A 19,866-nucleotide genomic window follows, 5' to 3' on the forward strand; every position below is an offset into this window, starting at 1 on the left:
GAATGTTTTGGAAGGTTGCTCCAGCTCCCGCGCAGCACGAAACAAATGCTCGGCATAGTTCATTTCTAGACAGCCCGCTCGAACCGCAAGCCTGCCATCCCGTGACGCAGGCACGTAGGCAGGGGGGGCCATGGGACCTGGGCCCCACCCCGAAATCTTCCATTTTGCTGGGGCCTCCTCTCCCCCCTTGCCCTCATACAGCACTTTGTCATAAACAAGCCCCCCCCCCCCCCCCACCCCCCCCCCGAAACAAAATCCTGGCTACGTGCCTGCCATGATGTCACGGCAATGAAAAGCGAAAGTATACCGTAAAATACCGTGCGCATCCGCCCATTCCACATTAAGCGCCCATTACCAAATTTGTGAGATCTGAGCAAATATGTACAGTACATTTATATGTAAAATTGATGACCGGACAAGTGCCCATCCCCCATTTTTTTGCGATTATCTCCAAAGTTTGAGTAGGCGCTTTCCCGGTATTTTACGGTATTTGAATTTTGGTATTGGCGTCATTTTCATTTGCCGATTTCATAATAACTATTTTGAGTTTCGTGATAGTAAATAGCATACCGGAAAGAGTAAAAGATGGCGATTTCGAAAATGTGGTTAGGTGGGGTTGCCCAAAAAATCGCTGGATTTTTTAAGCAGGTCTTTTTTCTGCCAATACGACAGTGGTAGGAACATTACCTGTGTCGAGCTAGAGAAGCCATATTGGGGGCTACCCCAGCTACGTCCACACTGGCTTTCATGGCAGTTATGTGTGATGCAGACAGCTTTCACTATTTCAACCGAGTGCCTTGGCAAACACAGAAGCAGCCACATAAGACAATCAGGAAAAGACGCCGAGTTGTACAGGCTAAGGAGGAAGGACATAGTGCAGCGAGCTATCTAGTCCAGGCTATTCCTCTGAGAAATGCAGTCGGTGGAAATGTAGGTCAGTTATTCCCGCCATTAATTTAGGTAGCTAATGCAAGCATTACACTATTTTGCATATTTCTCTACTGCAACGCTAGTCATCCGCAGCAGAAACAACGCCCCAAACTAAAAAGAAGTCTCATTGCATTGTTAACACAGACATCAAGTCCATTAGGAAAGGCCAGCTGTGCCATCCACCTGTTCATAAGCGAGCTGGAGTTCATCAAAACACAACCGAGAATCTCTCGGAAGTACTTGGTTCCTTTTCAGTAGTTATTGAATGAAAGCACAGTGCAGTGGTGATTACCATCAGCACAGCCTTGCCACTGGCACTGCTGTCCCTCGAATGGCACATGCACGACATGGCCAGCAAGCCACATATATCCCTAAAAGAAAGCTGCATAGGATGCACTTACCGTGGCTAGCGTCGCCACCCAGCGAGCTTGCACAAACCCTCTGCATGGCACGCAGTGCTGTTCAGAACAGAGCGGCACTGGCTAGCCAGTTAATGCGAAGGCTTGTAGTGTCTTGCCGCTGCCTTGGCAAAGCTGCAAGTCACCTCTTTCACGCCTTGTGGTGCCCATCAGCTTCAAACGAAACGGTGTTGAATCGCGACCAGCTATTACCTGTCGCACAAGGGAGAAAAGGGTGTGAATGTGCAGACTCCTATCTGTTTGCATTTGTCTAGCGTGTGAGTTTTGTTTGAGAAGAAAACAACAATGACACTTCTTTCACAGTAATATGCAAAACAAAAACGAGAACGGCTCGGTTATTAATAAGTTGTGTGCAGCAGAGGCACGGGTGCGAGGGCGTAGCTCCGCAGAATGTTCTTTTTGCACGGCTGCTCGTGCAAAAAGGGCGCTTTTGTGCTCGGGCCTGTGCCTTTTCTGCACACAACGTATGTTACAGAGTGTATAGCACGCCTTCGAGAGCACTCGCGTGCGGCGAGAAATCCATCATATACAGGGTACGACCGCAGGAAACCTCGCAGGGGTGCAGGAAGCTGCAAGTGCACGGTGCACCAGAATGTGAAACTAGAGGTGGTAATAGTATTTCACAGTTTGAGAATATGACGTTACTTGACGTAACTGCCTTACCGGCGGATGATAAGGGCCATCGGAGCACGACCAACTATTTGTTGTGATCGGGGCATTCGATTGGACGCGGGTTGGTAAAGATTTGAAAAACACGAAAGAATAAAACATGTAGGGACGAAGACAGACAGCGCAGTTCTTTGTTGACATGAAATGTAAGATCAAGCACATTATTCTGTCGGATCAAATTGTTTTGTTGAATTAGGTTTAGCTCGCAAGTCAGCCGTTCTTCGGCGGGCTTTCAGCTTTCTGCGATGGTTGTTTTAATCGTGAACGCAGGCTCAAACAATGTAGGCAGCGGCGCCAAATAGATCTGAAACTAAGAAACAGCTCGGACGCGTGGAACGAACACACACAGAGATCACATCACAGGAAAACTCAAACCACTCACCTTTCGTTCGACGACGGTACGTCAGGCACGATGTTTCCGATGTTTCTCCAGGCGTTGAGGAGACCGCGTCTGTTTCCGTGCTCCTATTGGTCGTGACGTCACCAAATTTCATCCAATAAAGTGCGCGCCGAAGTTTTCTCTAGTCGCCAGTTTTGATTTTGGCTCCTTACGTTGCTACGGCTTCGCTAACTTTGGAAAGAAAACGTAAATTGTAAAGTGCAATGTTTTATCATGCGCTATATTTTTACTATTATAATATTATTCAATAAATAAACTAAACTTTATGTTTACTTGGTTTATTTTATGTTGTATGACGTACTTTCACGGAGCGGCTACTTGCGACCTTGCGAGCCTTGCGACGATTCAACCAAAAACTCAACACTCAACCAATGGAAAGATTTGTTTTCCGTCATTAGCGAAAGACGCGGATCTGAAGGATTAGAGATACTGACAGGAGCGCTGCTTCGTCGTCTTGTTCATTTTGTGCGCGCTTGTTAGTGGAAGCGAAAGAAGGAAGCTGAAGTTTTTTCGTGTTATGATGTATCTGCAGGATTTAGCAGACTTCGCATTCATGCATAAGGATGGTGGGAACGACGTCGACTACAACGATGACAACAGCGTCGACTTCGACGATTTCCTAGATCACGAAGACAGGGACTCGGACGAAGGTAACTGCCTACTGCCCGTTCAAAACTCAAACATTTGTTGCTGTAGCCGTTGTTCAACATCGATTGAGACTCTTGGCTTGAGATGAGCAACGGCCCTGACTTCCCCCTGGATTCGAACGAATACGTGTTCGCGTCCTTTACACTCGCGCTACAGTCCGGGAGCTCGAATTTCAAACGTTAGCAATCGTATGTTCGTTTTTATCGATTTATTACTCGCATACGCAGGTGTTTCTTCCGATTTGAAACTCAGTTGCCCTCGGGCGAACTCGTTGTGCGCTGAAACATGTCGCCCTCGTTCTGGCGAACGTAGCCCGGTCAGTCTGGCCGCTTTCCAAAAGCTTGGCGTGCCAATTACCGAAGTTCCGCTGCTTCGCTCGTGTTTTCCTCGGTGCGAGTCTCTAGCCGATAGGGGTTTCGGGCTCTCATCATGCCGTCTAACAATCCCCGCAGATACCGAAGATGCGAGCGAGACGGACATGGTCAAGCATGAGGAGCAGTACACCGAGATCAAGGAGCAGTAAGTGCACCATTTCTCAGCGTGCCAGGTTTACACCGCACTCTCTGGCTACAAAGTTCGTTTCCTGTACTTTTTTCATCATACGCGCGAGCGCGGTGAAAGCCACGAACACATACCACACACATACACACATACAAAAAGTGTGTAGAAGTCACTGGGCCTTCAGTGCACGTGATTGGTTTAACCGATGATGGAGAACATAGTCTTTAATAACAATATGAAAGACCCGTTTGATGAGGCAGTTTTCGGGCGAATGTCCTAGATTCGCTTTTTCCAATCCCCACACTGAGTGGGGTGAGGAAATAAATGAACCTTTCTGTTATGTATAATTCCCTAAAATTGTAGGCACTCACTATGGTGAGGGTGCCCGTCAGTGTAGTGCAGCCGGCAAAAGTGGGGGCCCAGTGACTGTAGTGTGGTAAACAAAAGTGAGGGGCCCCGTTCCCTGGTGCGGTCTATGTCTAACGAAACGGTGAGAGCGCTTACAATTTATACGCGCTTTAACCTAAGCCCCCCCCCCCCCCCCCCCTTTCCCCCCGTGTAAACACACTCGGCCGACAATTTAATCATGCGGCATTATTGAAAGTTACGAAGGGCCCGTCACTGTAGTGTGTAGGCAAAAGTGAGGGGGTCCCTCACTGTAGTACGGCCGGCAAGAGTGAGGGGGCCCGTCCTGTGTTGTATGTGGTGGGAACATTGAGAATTAATAACTTGTAATTTACAAGCACATTAACCCACGCTTCGCGGTCCTGTCCCTGTCCCTGTCCCTACATGTAAATATAGTGTCTGCAACCTAACTAAAGAGTAAAAAAAAAAAAAAAAAATTTGAACTGTAGATCCCCAGCTCGTGAAGCCGACGCCGTACCTCAGCGCCACGAAGCGCTTCCGGAATGGGGTATCCATTGGACATCTGTATCGGTTGCTGTTGCCCCGTCACCGTGGTGCAGTTTCTAAAGTGAGGGGCCCTGTCACCGTAGTCAGTTCCAAAATTATAATTCTTTATAAAAATAAAGTGCCTCCACTCAAGGAGTGTTTAGTAGTGCCACATAGACTATCCAAGTGAATGGGTCTTTTATACTGTGGTGGACTGTACAGAAACATGACAAACACTAGGACATTGCACTTTTAACGCTGTTTGACTGGTCCCATTGGCTCTTAGCGTCGGCTGTACTCGGACTTAAGGGGCACTCGAGTGGATTATGAGATTGTGTACTTATGTTAATAACTCAATCCTAAAAAAAAAAAAGAAAAAAGACCTCCTGAAATTACACTTGTGGGCGGCCGATTCATGACACGCCATTCTTTCTGTGCCTTGGAGCAGACACGAGGGGGTGTCGTTGAACGGCCTTCTCAAACAATAATTGCGGTATTACATCTCTTACATGCAAAGATTTGACGTTTTTGTCAAAATATATTGCACGACGCGCCTAAATGGAGCAATAACAGTGACGTGTGGAATCCCAACGCAATAAACTACTATCATTGGTCAAATTTATGGAGGTGGTGGGGACCCGAGGATGGCCTTCCCAAGAGAAAATAGTGCCCTTGTATTTCTACTGTTGCAAGATTACTCGGACGTCTTGCCATCTAGAACTAGTCATTTTTATTTACTAAAAAGCCCAACAAACAATATGGCACCAAAAACAAGCCTCTAAAAAAAGCATGCCCCTTTAAGGCGAGACGTGGTATAGAGAATGGCATTGGGGGCTTGCACGACACAATGCCACCTTTTCCGCTGTCTTTCCCAGGATGTACAGGGCCAAGTTGGCCACGCTAAAGAAGCAGCTGGCTCAGCTGAAAGAGGATAGTCACCCAGAGTACCTCAAGAAGCTCAAGAGGATCGAGCAAGTGTACCACGAAAGGCGGTTCATGAACGACGTCTTCCAGACGCACGAGGTAAACATGTCTCCCGCTGCCTAGAGTCACTGAATGTCCCCAGAGTACAGAAACTCCCAGGCTCGAGGCACCAAGAAGCTGGCTCATTCTTTTTTTTTTTTACTGTGGTCACCATGAGCGTTAAGAAACCGGGAACAGGCACACTCGTCACAGCCAACTTGTCATAGGAAATCTGGTCATAGTGAACTGGTCAAAGAGGACATCTTGTCCTGGGTGAATTGGTAGTAGGGAAAGTAGTCGCACTGATCTTCTCGTTCTTGGAACGTTAGTCGCAGACCTTTTTATTAGGGGCGGGGGGGGCTTCATCCTGAAAATTGGTCGCATTGAACTTGTAGCAGTTTCAAAGTTGGCCTCTCCTTTTGTTTGTTTGCAGAAGGTGGTTGTGGTCGGCTTTTCGGTGTTATCTTTACTTTCGACGTCACTTTGTTATTATACCCCTTTTTAGAAGCTTTGCTAGGTCGGAACTTGCTGCGCAACGACAAAGCAGAGCTCACCCTTTGGTATGCCGACCTTCACACCAGGATGCTAGGAAGTGTAGCAGTTAGGTTTCGCCTTTGGGGGCGAAACCATGCCCCCCCCCCCCCCCCCCCCCCCCCGAAATCCTCCATTTTGTTGCTGGGGCCACCTCTCCCCCTCCCTCTCATACAGCTTTTTGTAATGGGGGGCACCCCCCCCCCCCCCCCACCCTTGAATCAAAATCCTGGCTACGTGCCTAGCCCCTATATATATAGGGGGCGAAATGTTCGGACCTTTAGATAGCACGACCGCGTTTCGTAAGATGGAGCTAACTAAAACCCAGCGTGGCGGTGCCATGCTTCTGTACATACAGGGACCTTATCTGTATGAAGGGTATTAGTATACGCGTAGCCGAGAAGACAGTGACGCTGTGTACTGGGTTTCTAGAGATAGAAAGCGTTGCAAGGCCAAAATCACCACCCTCAGATGCCCTATGACGAGTCGGCCTGTGATGAGTTCTATTAGACCCAATATTTTCATATTTCAGAGTGTTTGTTATAGTCGGTCATGGGCTAATGAGTTTGCTTCCCTTGATAGCACGAGCGTGCATGCCCAACCAAAGTACGGCGGAAGCTAACGTGCGCATTCTTTACTTGTCGCCGACAATACACCATTCTCAGGTACGGTCCAGCGTGCAATATTTATCTACAGATCAGCACTTGCGTGTTCGTCACTTCGGTAAGCAAGCAAAGCATGCGCCATACTCACAAGCTCTCAAGCTGCCAACTTAATTATTATTTGTCATCAGTTATCGAAGCCGAATTGCAAACGCAAGATCGGCGAAAAAGGTAAATTGTGACGAGGTGAACAAGTGTTCAGTTGCCCTCTGTTACGACTTCCCCGTATACGAGATGCCCTATGATGACGTGACCTATTTGACAAGTTTACCTATGACGAGTTGGCTTGTGACGAGTTCTCCTAGACAAGAAAGCATGTGTTAGCGTAAAAAACATATTGAAAAAGCTATTTTTGTACAAACTTTTATTGCGGATTAGCACAAAATGACCAGAGCATGATGTTTTTATAAACTATTAGTTTGCAAGATTTCGTGGCACAACTGATATTCTTTTTATACAACCACGTCTCACCGGTGATTTCAGGTGGCACATACCGACCTGGGCGCGTCCTAACTTTGGTGGTCATCCGTGGTGCATCCACTTGGGAGATGGGGGTTGGCAGCCCTGAATCCTCTTCCACCGTATATTTTTCGGCGCCAAAATGATTGATCAGAGCTAAAATTGAACAGTAACAGGTGATGCTATCAAATGCAATACTCTGGCAACATAGTGACTTTACCGCAGCCATGTTCCCGTCATCGCGGTGCTTGTGCATCCCTTTGCCATGGACAAACTTTGTTCACAAACTAGTAAGAGCTGGGACACTACCCTACAACATAGTCAAGGTTGAAATACTATATGTGCCACTTAGTAGTGCTTGCAGGGGACTTCCATAAAGTGCACTGCTTCCACTTTTTTCTTTAAAAAGAAACCAAAGTGTGAGAGCAAACCTGGATGCACAGCATTGGTTTAAGCATGAGCCAGAACATTTTAGTCAGGGGATTTCTAAGCCATCATGAAAGTAGGCTCATGCTCTTGCTTAATTTTACAAAAAAAAAAAAAGAAAAAAGATGGCTGTGCATTATTTATTAGTGAATTCAGGCTATCCGTCGTACCGAAACTGAGAAAAGAAGTGACGAAGCCCCTGTGCCCGAAGAGATGTCAGAGTGAAGTGTGCCCTTGCTCGAGCATGTGGTTCAGAATACCGAGCCACTGATCGATTGGCTCGCAATTACTTATAAACTGCTCCCCCGGTAAGAACTGACGTCTCTTCACGGCTGGACTTGGGTTGCTTTTGCATGTCTTAGCTTCTGTTCCTATGGCCCACGACTGCTAAAATTTGCCATTGAATAGTCAAAAGCAGAATTGGAATGAAATGTGCATAGAAAACAAACATTGAAAAATTTATTAGAAACTTCAAGGCGACTACCGTACAATCCCCACCCCCCAAAGATAGCCCACCCCTATTTTTGGCTTGATTTTTTATGTATTTTTGAATACTGAAAGATAGCCCGCTCATGGTAGTAGTAGTGTTAGGATTAATGATGACCTCGGCGAAAATGCGGCTAGTTCACTATGGCAGGATATAAGCAAACGTTACTGGCTGGGAAGTGCAGTCATCTTTGATTCGTTGTCCCTCGCCACCATAACAAGCTTGGAAGAGACACAACCTAAAGACAGCAATTTTTTTTAAACTTTTCTTGATTGTACACTGAAAGTTAGCCCACTCGATATTTTCAGCCGATTTGTTCTTGATGCTAAGTGGGCTATCTCTCAGGATTTTACGGTAGGTCGCGGTTTTGAAAACGGGAGCTTGCGCTACAAAGATATGTTTCTAAAATTAAAAGCGAGAGCCAGCTTGTGCTTGTCGCTTTCGCTGCCACGTCAGCGTAAAATTCAACAAAATAAATTCAATAAAAAAAAAAAAAGTGAAAAGATATGAGAGTTCTCACCCTGGTATGCGTTGATAGAACCAGGTTTTTGCGAGGAATCGCCCACACCCATACTTTTCGCAGTTTTTCATCCTACGGGAACTTAAACACAGACACTTTCTTCGACGACATTTCATTGTTTCCATGGCACCCAGGGACACAGCATTTATGAGGCATGGCTAGCCCGAAAGCTGCCCGTAACTTGACAACCACCACGCGTTAACCGCCATGCGCACCAAACGCAAAAGAGACGGTTAGAGCAATTCGCATGCTCCCGCCATGAGACTTGTGCAAGCCGCCATGCGCAAAGGGAGCTGCCCCGGGAGAACCCTGGGCTTAGAGAAAGCTAAAAACAAAAACAAAAAAGGCCAGAGCGTGCGCCGCTTGGCGTCCTCGGGAAAATACATATAAGAAACAAAAAGAGCATGTGTTGCGGAGAAGCCCTTCTCTCAGGTTGGCCCACTCCTGAATCTGTGACGTCACAACTCCGAGCGCTGCGGCCTTTGCTCTAGGTGGTGTTAGTATGCCCCTCCTCCCCCTCCCCTCCTCTTCTTCTCCCATTTAGTAGGAAATGTAGTGAAACTTTTCCCGCTAAAGTTCTCGAGATATTTAGTGAAAATTTCCCTTCTAAATTTAGCGCGAAAATTTCCCCGTTAAATTTAACATGGTTTCCCCCTAAATTTAGTGGGAAAATTTTCCCGTTAAATACAGTGGGGTTTTCCTGCTAAGTTTAGCGGTGAAATTGACATCACGTGATCTCAACACCAGTTCAGTTTCCCTCTAAATTTAGCGGGGAATTGAATTGGTTTTGAGGTCAACTGATGTCCATTTTTCCGCTAAATCTAGCAGAGAAACTGAATTTCCCCACTAAATTTAGCAGGGAATTGAATTGGTGTTGAGGTCACGTGACTTTTTTTGTCAATTTTCTCGCTAAATATAGCGCAGTTGCGCGACGCCGACGGCAACAGCGACTCCACGAAACTCAGAAACGGGCGCTTAAGAGCTGCGCTCTAAAACAAAATATTTTCAGTCTATATAAAAAGATCCTGTGTATGGCACTGTTTGGTGCTTCACAGATGAGGCTTCATTTTTACCTGTTGTGCCTAATCCAGGTTGAGCGTGTGGAAAGAGAGTACATCCAGGAGAAGAAAGCTGCGGTCCGCGAGTTTGAGGAGAAGAAGATTGACCTGCGGGAGTCGCTCATCATGGAACTGGAAGAGAAGCGGCGCATGGTGGAGGCAGAGCGCAGCACCATTGAGCTCACTGGAGGTAAGATGCTGGGCTTTACAGCCGCATGCCACATTGTTTTGTTGTAGGTGATGCACTGCCTCATTGTTTTCCATGGTACATATCTCATAGCTTTCTTTTCTGGTTACATGTGTCATTTACCATAAATACCGTTCATACATCGGTCATCTACTACTGTCGAGACTGGTTATAACGAAATCAACAGGAATCGGAAATCACTTCGTTATAACCGCTTCACCGTTATAGCTCAACTCACACTCAAAAAACTTTCAGCCTTTCCACTTTGGTAAAGAAGGAAGTGCAGCGGAGCTGTAGTTTCTGTTCTTGGCGGTGGCTGTCCGGACGAGCGATCTGCTCTTCTTTTGCAAGGGAATCTGAAGCGCTCAATGCAAACGGCAGTTGCGGACCCATTCGCGCTGTGCGTATGTCGCCGCTCCTTCCGCACCCGGTCTTCTTTCCCCGAAGAAAGGGACGTGGCCGACCCATTGGGAATCCAAACCGAAACTGATAAGAGCGTAGGAAACAGCGTGCAAAACAGACGAGGAGAAAGAAGAAACACACGTGACATGCGCTGCGTTCGTCACGTGTGTTTATTCTTCTTCCTCGTCTGTTTTTCGCGCTGTTTCCTACGATAAATTCCCACCAACTCGCCTAACTATCCATTCTTCTATGATAATTGGAAAGGTTTCCGCCATCTATGACCGACGGCCTGGTTGCTGCCGTCGCTTATAGTTGTCGGTAGCTGTCCAGAGGTTCGTGTAGGTTTGTGTCGACATTTCTTTAGTACCGGACACGATCCTGGGGAACCTAGCCCTTAACAGCTCCGCTGTAAAAAAAAAGAAGAAAAGATAAGACGGGCCGTCACGTGCTGTTGGGACCGAGGGGGTTCTCCGGGTAGCGTCACGCAGGGCCAGGCCAGGAAAGGAGCAGCGGGCAGACTCCCGTCCAGGAACATGACGAGACGGGAGGGTCTCTCGCAACGAAACTTTGTTTAATACATATGTACAAAGTATTTACAACGTCCGAGAGCACAGATGCGACATTCTGTTTGCCCCTTTTATAGGGTCGCTCTTCGGTACTCTCGCGGCTGGCAGCCAATGGTGGCCGAGCTGCCAACAAATCATGTTCAGGCCCCGCCTCCACTCATCCCCTGAGCACGCACACACCCACATGCACACACTGCAGCTGTGGCCGGACTTTACACTCCGGCGCCGAGGCACCCTTGCCCTCGAAAGCTGCGCCGAGGAGGCGACAGCAAGGAGGTCCAGTGTTTGCCCGGGTGACGACGTTGGCCGTGGTAGTGCTGGTCCCTCCATCAGACGGCGCTGAGTCACGGGAAAGGGCTTAGCCGGATCATGCGCAGGTGGCGCGTCCGGGGATAATCCCACCCTCACGGAGGTTCCGCAGCTGGCGCGTCGTTACCCGGAATCCTGGCCCGGTAATCCTCCCGGTTCTTGAGTCGGCTGACCCCGTTTCGGACCAGCGTTAACGCAGCCAGAAAGAAGGGTCCGGCTTAGCTCCGCGCCTAGGTGGGGCGACGCCAACACGGTGGTCCCACGGCACCCCCTTGTCGCCTCTCGCCTCGTTTCCGGGCAAGCCGACCGGAGCCATGTGGCGATACTACTCAATGAGTTCACCGTTGCCGGACGGATTAGATAGGGAGGGTCTGGTCCGGGGCTTTTCCGTTTTCACAACAGCTCCTCCGCCGCTGGGAAGAGTGTCTTGAAGGGGAGCAGTCCACACTGGTCCCTTGAAAGACGCGGTCTCACGGCAAGGCTGGCGACTGAGGTCCAGGGTGGAGTCAACTCTGGGAAGTGACAGTAACGCAACCCACAACATTGAACCAGACTCCGCGCGGCCGAGCGCCCAGCCCTCCATACCTTCAATCCGCCAGACCACTCTCAAACAACAATAAAAAATGCCACTTGAAAGTTCCGTGCGATTCTATCAACGAAAGACACACAGAAACTTATTTTCCTCTGACAGGCTGCTCTAGCGAAAGAAACTTTTGTAGACCAATAAAAGCCCTCTAACGCTCAACCCAAAATAAAACAGACCCCCGTGAAAACAAAACCACATTACAAACCGGAACGTAACTCACATAGGGTATATCCCTATTAAATTTGATCACGTCCTCCGTAATGCAATCTCTACTGAGGAGAAGACCGCTTTAAAGGAACAACGCTAACACAACAAGCTAAAGCCCAACGAAATGCAAAACTCGGACTCCCGAAAAAAAAAAAAGCTAATAAACTTGCCGAATAACCTAGTCGACTCAATAGCACTTAAAGAACCACATTTTCCCTCGAAAGTCCTTCTTTGTATCTAACCCACGCCCTGTTCGTTCTTGGCATCACTCGGACTGTTCAAGTTCTTCTCCTTGGACTTGCGTGCAGGCCCGAAGTTGCAGTCTCTGAGATCTCCCTTAGTCTCCGCGTCCGACGTGACGCCAGGCTGAACCACAGGCGATGAGCTGTGACTCCGTCTGGAACCTCGCCGAGTCGTTCCAGGCTCGTTGTTGCCTCCTCCAGGCTGCTTGCTCGTACTTGAGCTGTGGGTCCGTGGCTCGTTGGGACGAGGGGCTCAGAGTCTTCCCCCTCCCAGCCTCGAGGACCGCTTTTTCTTCTTGAAGGGGCGCTCGTCGCGCTTTCCTTGGCGCTCTTCGCAGGAAGCGTTGCTGCTAGAACGTACAACGCTGATTCGGCGCCGCCTCTTCCTCTTGCGTCTCGGTCGCTGGATCATGACGGCCTCCAAGTTCTCGGTGGCGGATCCCCCATGCCGCGAGCACGACGACGTCCTTAGAGGCACCTGCGTCAGGTCTGTTTGGTCCCGCCCGGGCTCCATCGTGACTCCGGAGGGTCCCTTGCCCGCGCAGCCACCGCCGGTTGCAGGTCCCCTGGGACGGCCGGCTTGGGGTCTCCCGTCCTCCAACCCTGATGACGACTCGCTGCCGGACGCGCACTCGTCGTCCTCCCTGCACCTGGACTCCGTGAATGACCTGGAGTCCGGGTTCCCCAACCACACCAGGCAGGTGTGGTTGATCTCGTCGAAGGAAATCTCAACCACCTCCCTCCTGGTGGGCCGCTTGGACTCCTGCGATGGCGCCGTGGGCTTGTCCTCAAAGCCGCACGTGTGCCGATCAGAGCGGTCAGGATCCTGGCTTGATTGCTGGGCCGCTCTCCCCGGCATCTCGGCGCTGCTCTCCATGAGCTGGCTGGACTCCCCCGGCGTCGTCTCTGTCTTGGCGTCGCCTTCATCCCCCAGGAAGTTGCAGCTGGATGCCCGAAGAGCCTTCTCTTCCTTTTCCCGCCGCTCGGGCGTTCGGTCGGTCTTGTACGGAACGGCGTCGGTCTTGCGTGGAACAGCGTCGGTCGTGTCGGAGGAAACATGCTGGTTTCCGAACACCTCGGTGTCCCCAGCTTCCATTTTCCTCTTTTCCTGACACACCAGTTCTGTTGCTGCTTTCACGTCACTCTCACCGTCCCGCCGCTCGGAGTTCGGGTCGGGCTTGCGAAGAACGGTGACGGCCGTGTCGGGAGAAAGACGCTGGTCTCCGGTCATCTTAGTGTCCCCAGCTCCCACTTTCTCCTTTCTCTGACACGCCTTCCCTGTTACCGCTTCAACGCCTGTTGTTGCCCGACAAAGAGCCTCCAACTCCCACGCTTTCTTCGCGAGCTCGAGCTGCTCGAACTCGTAGTCGAGCCGCTCCATTTCGCGCTTATACTCGCGCTTCTCGAGCTCCCATCTCGCCGCCTCGAGAGCCCTCTCGAGTTCCTTTCTAGCCCTCTCGCGAGCCTCCTTGTCGGCCCGCTTTCTGCGTTCCTCCCGCTCCCTTTCGCGAACTTCCTCCAGAGCCTCTGCGAACTCCTCAACACTGACGTCTTCGGCCTGAAGGAGTTTGATGATGTGCGGTTTTCTTTTTGTCTGCCCCAAATCGATTCCTAATTCGGTACAGACCTGTACCAGCTCATGCCAATGGAACGCCTCTAGACTCATGATCTAGCTTGTCTTGGCCCCCTTTCTCATAAAGTGCTCGCATTAGAACGGTCACACAGTCCTTCTAACAACGATTATCTCCAACCCCCATAGGCAAAACTTTGAGCTAATGGGTCTGGCAGATTGAGAAAGAAAGGGCCGGGCACTCACCCACACAAGAAGTCACGGTCCGGCGAAGTCGATCTCACCGCTGCCACCAGTTGTTGGGACCGAGGGGATTCTCCGGGTAGCGTCACGCAGGGCCAGGCCAGGAAAGGAGCAGCGGGCAGACTCCCGTCCAGGAACATGACGAGACGGGAGGGTCTCTCGCAACGAAACTTTGTTTAATACATATGTACAAAGTATTTACAACGTCCGAGAGCACAGATGCGACATTCTGTTTGCCCCTTTTATAGGGTCGCTCTTCGGTACTCTCGCGGCTGGCAGCCAATGGTGGTTGAGCTGCCAACAAATCATGTTCAAGCCCTGCCTCCACTCATCCCCTGAGCACGCACACACCCACATGCACACACTGCAGCTGTGGCCGGACTTTACACTCCGGCGCCGAGGCACCCTTGCCCTCGAAAGCTGCGCCGAGGAGGCGACAGCAAGGGGTCCAGTGTTTGCCCGGGTGATGACGTTGGCCGTGGTAGTGCTGACCCCTCCATCAGACGGCGCTGAGGCACGGGAAAGGGCTTGGCCGGATTATCTGCAGGTGGCGCGTCCGGGGATAATCCCACCCTCACGGAGGTCCCGCAGCTGGCGCGTCGTTACCCGGAATTCTGGCCCGGTAATCCTCCCGGTTCTTGAGTCGGCTGACCCCGTTTCGGACCAGCGTTAACGCAGCCAGAAAGAAGAGTCCGGCTTAGCTCCGCGCCTAGGTGGGGCGACGCCAACACGGTGGTCCCACGGCACCCCCTTGTCGCCTCTCGCCTCGTTTCCGGGCAAGCCGACCGGAGCCATGTGGCGATGCTACTCAATGAGTTCACCGTTGCCGGACGGATTAGATAGGGAGGGTCTGGTCCGGGGCTTTTCCGTTTTCACAACAGTGCATGTATTCATCGTGCCTGCAGAAAGCGGTCAAGGCTTCTGTGCACGCGTTCTCTGTTAACTCAAAGCCGCTTATCGCTTACTGCGAGAAGGTTTGATCGAAAGAAGATCCTGCGAGCTATGTACAGATTGTGTCGACAGCTGCGACGGTCGCCGCGGAGGACGCCATTCTTTATGTTTATGCACACTTTGTCGAGGATGGCGGCACGCTTTTGTTTCAAGTAATTGACTTCATCTTCCCAGTTGAGGTGCCGCCAGTGATCGTTGAGTGACAAAGAGTTGCTGACTCGGTGCTTGATCGAAGCTAGACTTCCGTGCAGAGAGTGACCACACCGACTAGCAACGCCGACATGGAACACGAAATAAACCAAGAAGTGCGCACTGCACCGAATTCACACTCAGGGGCTGAAATTCATGTTTCGTCGGTATAGAGAGCCTAAATTTAGGAGAGAGGGCAACCGCTCGATCAGGGTCACTTGGTTTGTGGGCTGTGTTTGCAAAACGGGCTGCAGCCTGCAAAGAGTCAAAAGCATTCACCGTCTGCAAACCTGTCCGCCACTCTGCCGGTTTCCTCGCCACGGTGGCTGCAAGACAACCAAATGCAGGCGTACCTGCGCCAGTCTGCCCAGGAGGCGTCTGTCATTGAATTGCAAATGCTTTTCATGGTTGGGGCTGCTCCATCTCTTTAATGTAGGCTCTCCCTATCATTTCCGTCGGTACGTTGTTGGTAGCACTCCGAATGCCCCTATCGGCACGCCACGACGGCTTCCCCCTGTGCAATGCAGAAAAGCCACTTCCCAGATAAGAAGCGGGGAGCAGGCAATGATGCAGATCCTGCCGCCGGAGGCCTTTGCAGCACGTCTGCTGCCCGTTCTGGGTGGCTGCGGCAGCAAAGTGCGGCGATTTGTGACTCTCCGGATTTGAATATTTTTACGGCAGAGCTGTTAAGGGCTAGTTTTCCCAGGATCGTGTCTGCCAGCAAAAAAATGTCGACACAACACTCCGGACAGCTACCGCCATCTATGAGCAACGGCGGCAACAAGGCAACCGGTTTTCTGGTTGCTGCCGTTGCTCATAGATGGCTTCAATTTTTACAGCCTCTCTACTCTCGTGTGCCGACTTGCGGCCAGCCATTACTTCTTCCCACCATAGTACAGCTTCGTTGGTCTCCCTTCTTCACCAGAGTGGAAAGGCTAAAAGTTTTTTCTAAATTATCACAAAACCTTTTTTTGCTATTTTCGGGGGATCCGCTCAATTTTCATTGCTAAAACAAACACAAATACATCGAGAAAGGGCGGACGGGAATGGGAAATTGTGATTGCTTCGCTCTAGCCGCCATTTCGTTATAACTAGGGCTCCGTGTTTTCGGAGTTTATTTTTCGTGAAATTCGGAGGGTGTTTTTCGGAGTTTATTTTTTAGCCAAAATTCGGTGTTTATTGGAGTTTATTTTTCGTAAATGTCCAATTCTCCGAAATTAGGAGATTAATTTCGCAGTGTTTCCTATTAAAGATAATAAATAATAACCGGATGCAAACGAATGCTGGATAAAAAATAAAATGGGCTTGTATCAATTAAGATTTCTTCAGTTGAATTGGGCGTTGGTGTCATTGGCAATACTAATTTGTCCCACTACAAAAATCGCACACAAGTGTGGCTTCGATAAACGTCGATACCTTAAAATCAATAAACTGCCAGAGGCAGCTGCAAGGAAGCTCGTAGTCATCCCATCAATTTATCCCGCGGCCACGCGAGGTGGAGTGGTTAAGGATGTAATAGAGAAGTTTCCACTGCCCCTCTTCCCTATTTTATGTAATCTCTATGATCCACAGCTTCACTGTTACAGAAACATACCCTCTCCTTTCTCTAAATCCCATGGCCCAGACTGGAAGCCAAAAGGGTGGCTTTTGTCGTGGCACGAATGGTACAATGACCTGTTTCCCTGAACCAACCTTGACGAGACAAGCCCCCTTTTGACAACGATCCGAGGCTTGAAAGATAATTATGGTGCCATTAATCCTGCGCTGCTCAAATTGTTAATATATATATATATATATATATATTTCTGTTTTGGGGGGGGGGGGGGGGGGGGGGAGGGTGGCATGGGCACATAACAATTCGGAGTTTATCGGATAAATCCGAATTGACAAAAATTTTACCGGCGGGTGTTTTTCAGAGTTTTTCGGATTTATCCGAAAACACGGAGCCCTAGTTATAACCGACTTCGTTATAAACGTTTGCGACAGTATACTCAATTTCAGCATAACTTGGTGAATGTCAAAAGCTATGGCTCCAGCAAAACCATTCGGAAGGTCCGAGCGAGACACGTAAAAACATGCCTCTGGTGTGCATTCCTCCCGTGGACAGCTGTCGTGTGCTTTGCTCCATCCTGCTTGACTTAGGGGGGCGTAGCACTTGCCCTTTGTGAAGTTATCCTATAACGGAGTTTGTAGCTCTTGGAACATCGTGGTATGACCTATGTCTCAGTTGATCTAATGTCATGAAAAAATCACTTGTTTGTTTACTAACATGGTGTTTCAAGGGATCAACAGTTGCAACAATTCACTTTCACAACCTTAATCCTCAATGTGATCTCTCTGTTTTCCATGCTGAAATTATTTGAAATGAGGTAGCATACTGTTTCACATTTAGTGCATTGTACCGCAAAATACCGGCAATTGCCCACTCAAAATTTGAAGATAATCGCGACAAAATAGGGGATGGGCACATGCGAGGTCATTAAAGGGAAGCTACGGAGCTTCTTGGAAAAAATGAGTTAGAAGTGAATTCTAGTGTATTTTTACCCCGTGAACCCGAATACCCAAACCATTTGCTGCGTAAGTATTGTTAAACGCGAGAAAAATGCGAAAGACAGTCGCTGTCCGTGACGTCATCGACGGCTCTTTTGGCTGCCCAAGGCTAGGGGGGCGGGGCTTCAGCCCTATTTTGAAATTGCTCTTGTGGCTCTCCGGCGCGTCGCATTGAAATATAATTTTGATATCTGTTATTCTAAAGGCCAAATGAACGCAATTCATGCGTTTTTTCTCAAGTGTAGAAGTGCCCCATCTTCCCTTTAATTTTACATGTATATGTACTGTCATAGCCTCCTCTATACTCGGAAAGCCTGGCAGTTCGACAACGGAGCCATAGAGTGCCCGGTCGCAGATTTGGAGCGCGAGGATCTGGTAGCAGAGAGCATTTCTCGGGGAATCTGGTATTCAGCGCACCGCTTTTGCAGCGGCGAGGACCCAACCTTGTTTTCAAACGCGACGAGAAAAGAAGCGGTAGCGCGAGCGGACATTCCATCGCTCGGGAAAAGTGTGTTTCAACGTCTCGCCGCAGCGGGCCGCCCGTCACCTGGCCCTTCTCTCATTCGTTGTCTGCCGCTCTACCTTTTCAATTTCGGCGGCCGTACCTCATGGCGATCTGCCAAGCTTTGTCAGTATAGAGGAGGCTATGGTGCTATGGTGCATATTTTTTACAGGTGTTTCAAATTTTGGGGGTGGGTGCTTAGTGCGGTTTGGGCGGATGCATGGTATTCTACGGTAAGTACTAGCAGCTAATATTTCATCTTCATACCAAGCAAGCTATTCATAAGCATACCTACATCCACAGCCACTGCTGGGCATTTGCAGATTGTATCTAGCTCCGGCTTAAAGGGTGCGTGCAGTGCGTGAAAAAAATGATAGTTGTGGCTTAGTGGCAGCCCCTTAATCTGACCCTTTCCCTGTTGTCCGCAGATTCCATGGAGGTGAAGTCCGTCACGACTCGCAAGCTGCGCAGACGGCCCAATGATCCCCTACCCATGCCCGAGAAGAGGAGGAAGACTTCTCCCAATATCCTTTGCCAACCGCGCGGCACACTCGTAAAGAGTATGAGCATCCCAAGAGGGTTGCACACCAAGCGTGGGTCTCACACAAGGTCTGCTCGTGGTGCGTCATCCTTAACAGTATCACCTCAGCTCAATTTCCTCCTGGACGAAACGGACATCATAGACGACCTAAAAACACTGAACAAGGTATGTTTGTGGATAATTGCAAATGCAGCTGTTCCTTGTTTAGTGCATGCCGCCAATTCCTTTCTGTTCTTCTACCTATAGGGGAAGTTGCCCTCCATGAGCAAACGGTTGGACTGTAAGTGATCGCCAAGTGACTGTGCTCTCGCGAGTCCTTACGGTGTTCTCGTGAATGCCGCAGGTGAAGGCTACGGAAATGGAGACCACAGCTCGCACATCTTTGACGCCAAGATCGAGGATGGGAAGCTGTTCTATGAGCGCAAGTGGTGAGTACATATACTGGTTCCTGCCCCAAGAGGAAAGAATGGCCGGCCAAATATGTAATCTCTTTCGCATTTCCTTTTTAGGTATCAAAGGGGCCAGTCGGTCTGTGTGGAATCGAAGGATATGGGGCGCTTTTATGGGGTCATTTCCACCGTGGGGACATCAGAGGTATGACTTGCATGTTTGGGCTTACTGTATGTAGCAGTAAATATAATACGGTCTTTCATTGGGTGTGGTTTCAACAGCGTAAAACTGATACAATGAGGGACAGCAGCTTTGTTCCTAGATTCCAAGGAGCACATTTATCAGCTCACATGCACGCAATATTATCCCACGACGTTGAAAGTTCTTGCCAACAGTCGGTTAGAAACATGTTCTCAAAATCTGCCTGGCACACAAAATCTGCCTGGCACACAAAATCTGCCTGGCACTGGATAGAATGCGTAGAGTTTCTTCAGTTATTCCTCGGAACATAGTACCCAACATTGCCCATACGCTATTTGAAATTAAAATTTTTAAATGCCAGAGCAGCTAAGGGAGCAATCTTTCACTTGTAGCTAGCCCTAGGCTCACTGCTTTGTGTTATGTCAAGCTTCCAAACTTTTTAATGTTAATGGCATTCTTTTCATTTATTTTGCAGTTTTGGATGAAGAAATCGCACGATGGCAGCAAGATCAAGATTCACCTCTCTCAGCTGCTGAAAGGCAAAATCATTCTGAGAAGAAAATCAGCTTGTTGAGAGTGTGTGCATGCCTTTTCCTCTTCATGTAGTCTTATTTTATGTACAAAGATATGTGTGACATTGTAATAAAAATCCAGTGTACATTCTCA

General features: G+C 49.3%; 1 protein-coding gene across 2 annotated transcripts; it reads left to right on the top strand.

The window, feature by feature from the left end:
* The first annotated feature begins 2,616 nt into the window (after positions 1–2,616).
* LOC8042590 (sin3 histone deacetylase corepressor complex component SDS3) lies at positions 2,617–19,866 on the top strand. Of its 2 annotated transcripts, XM_040214279.3 has the most exons (10): positions 2,617–3,068; positions 3,519–3,585; positions 5,334–5,481; positions 9,598–9,754; positions 18,497–18,592; positions 18,713–18,774; positions 18,856–18,889; positions 18,953–19,037; positions 19,119–19,203; positions 19,676–19,866. In XM_040214279.3, exons 1-10 carry the CDS (start codon positions 2,936–2,938, stop codon positions 19,772–19,774), a joined length of 966 nt encoding a protein of 321 aa, XP_040070213.1. In that variant the 5' UTR covers positions 2,617–2,935; the 3' UTR covers positions 19,775–19,866. The 2 variants fall into 2 exon arrangements, with proteins under 2 accessions (XP_040070213.1, XP_040358304.1); XM_040502370.2 differs by having other exon boundaries at positions 18,497–18,774.

Source organism: Ixodes scapularis, unplaced genomic scaffold (genome assembly GCF_016920785.2).
Source record: "Ixodes scapularis isolate PalLabHiFi unplaced genomic scaffold, ASM1692078v2 PGA_scaffold1__304_contigs__length_218370807, whole genome shotgun sequence".
Classification (NCBI taxonomy): Eukaryota; Metazoa; Arthropoda; class Arachnida; order Ixodida; family Ixodidae; genus Ixodes; species Ixodes scapularis.

Bases quoted from the DNA above. Each gene is read 5' to 3' on its own strand.
- LOC8042590 (XM_040502370.2), top strand. From the start codon at position 2,936: ATGATGTATCTGCAGGATTTAGCAGACTTCGCATTCATGCATAAGGAT. The intron at 5,482-9,597 runs GTAAACATGTCT...TGCCTAATCCAG, and splicing joins ACGTCTTCCAGACGCACGAG to GTTGAGCGTGTGGAAAGAGA. The intron at 19,038-19,118 runs GTGAGTACATAT...TTTCCTTTTTAG, and splicing joins CTGTTCTATGAGCGCAAGTG to GTATCAAAGGGGCCAGTCGG.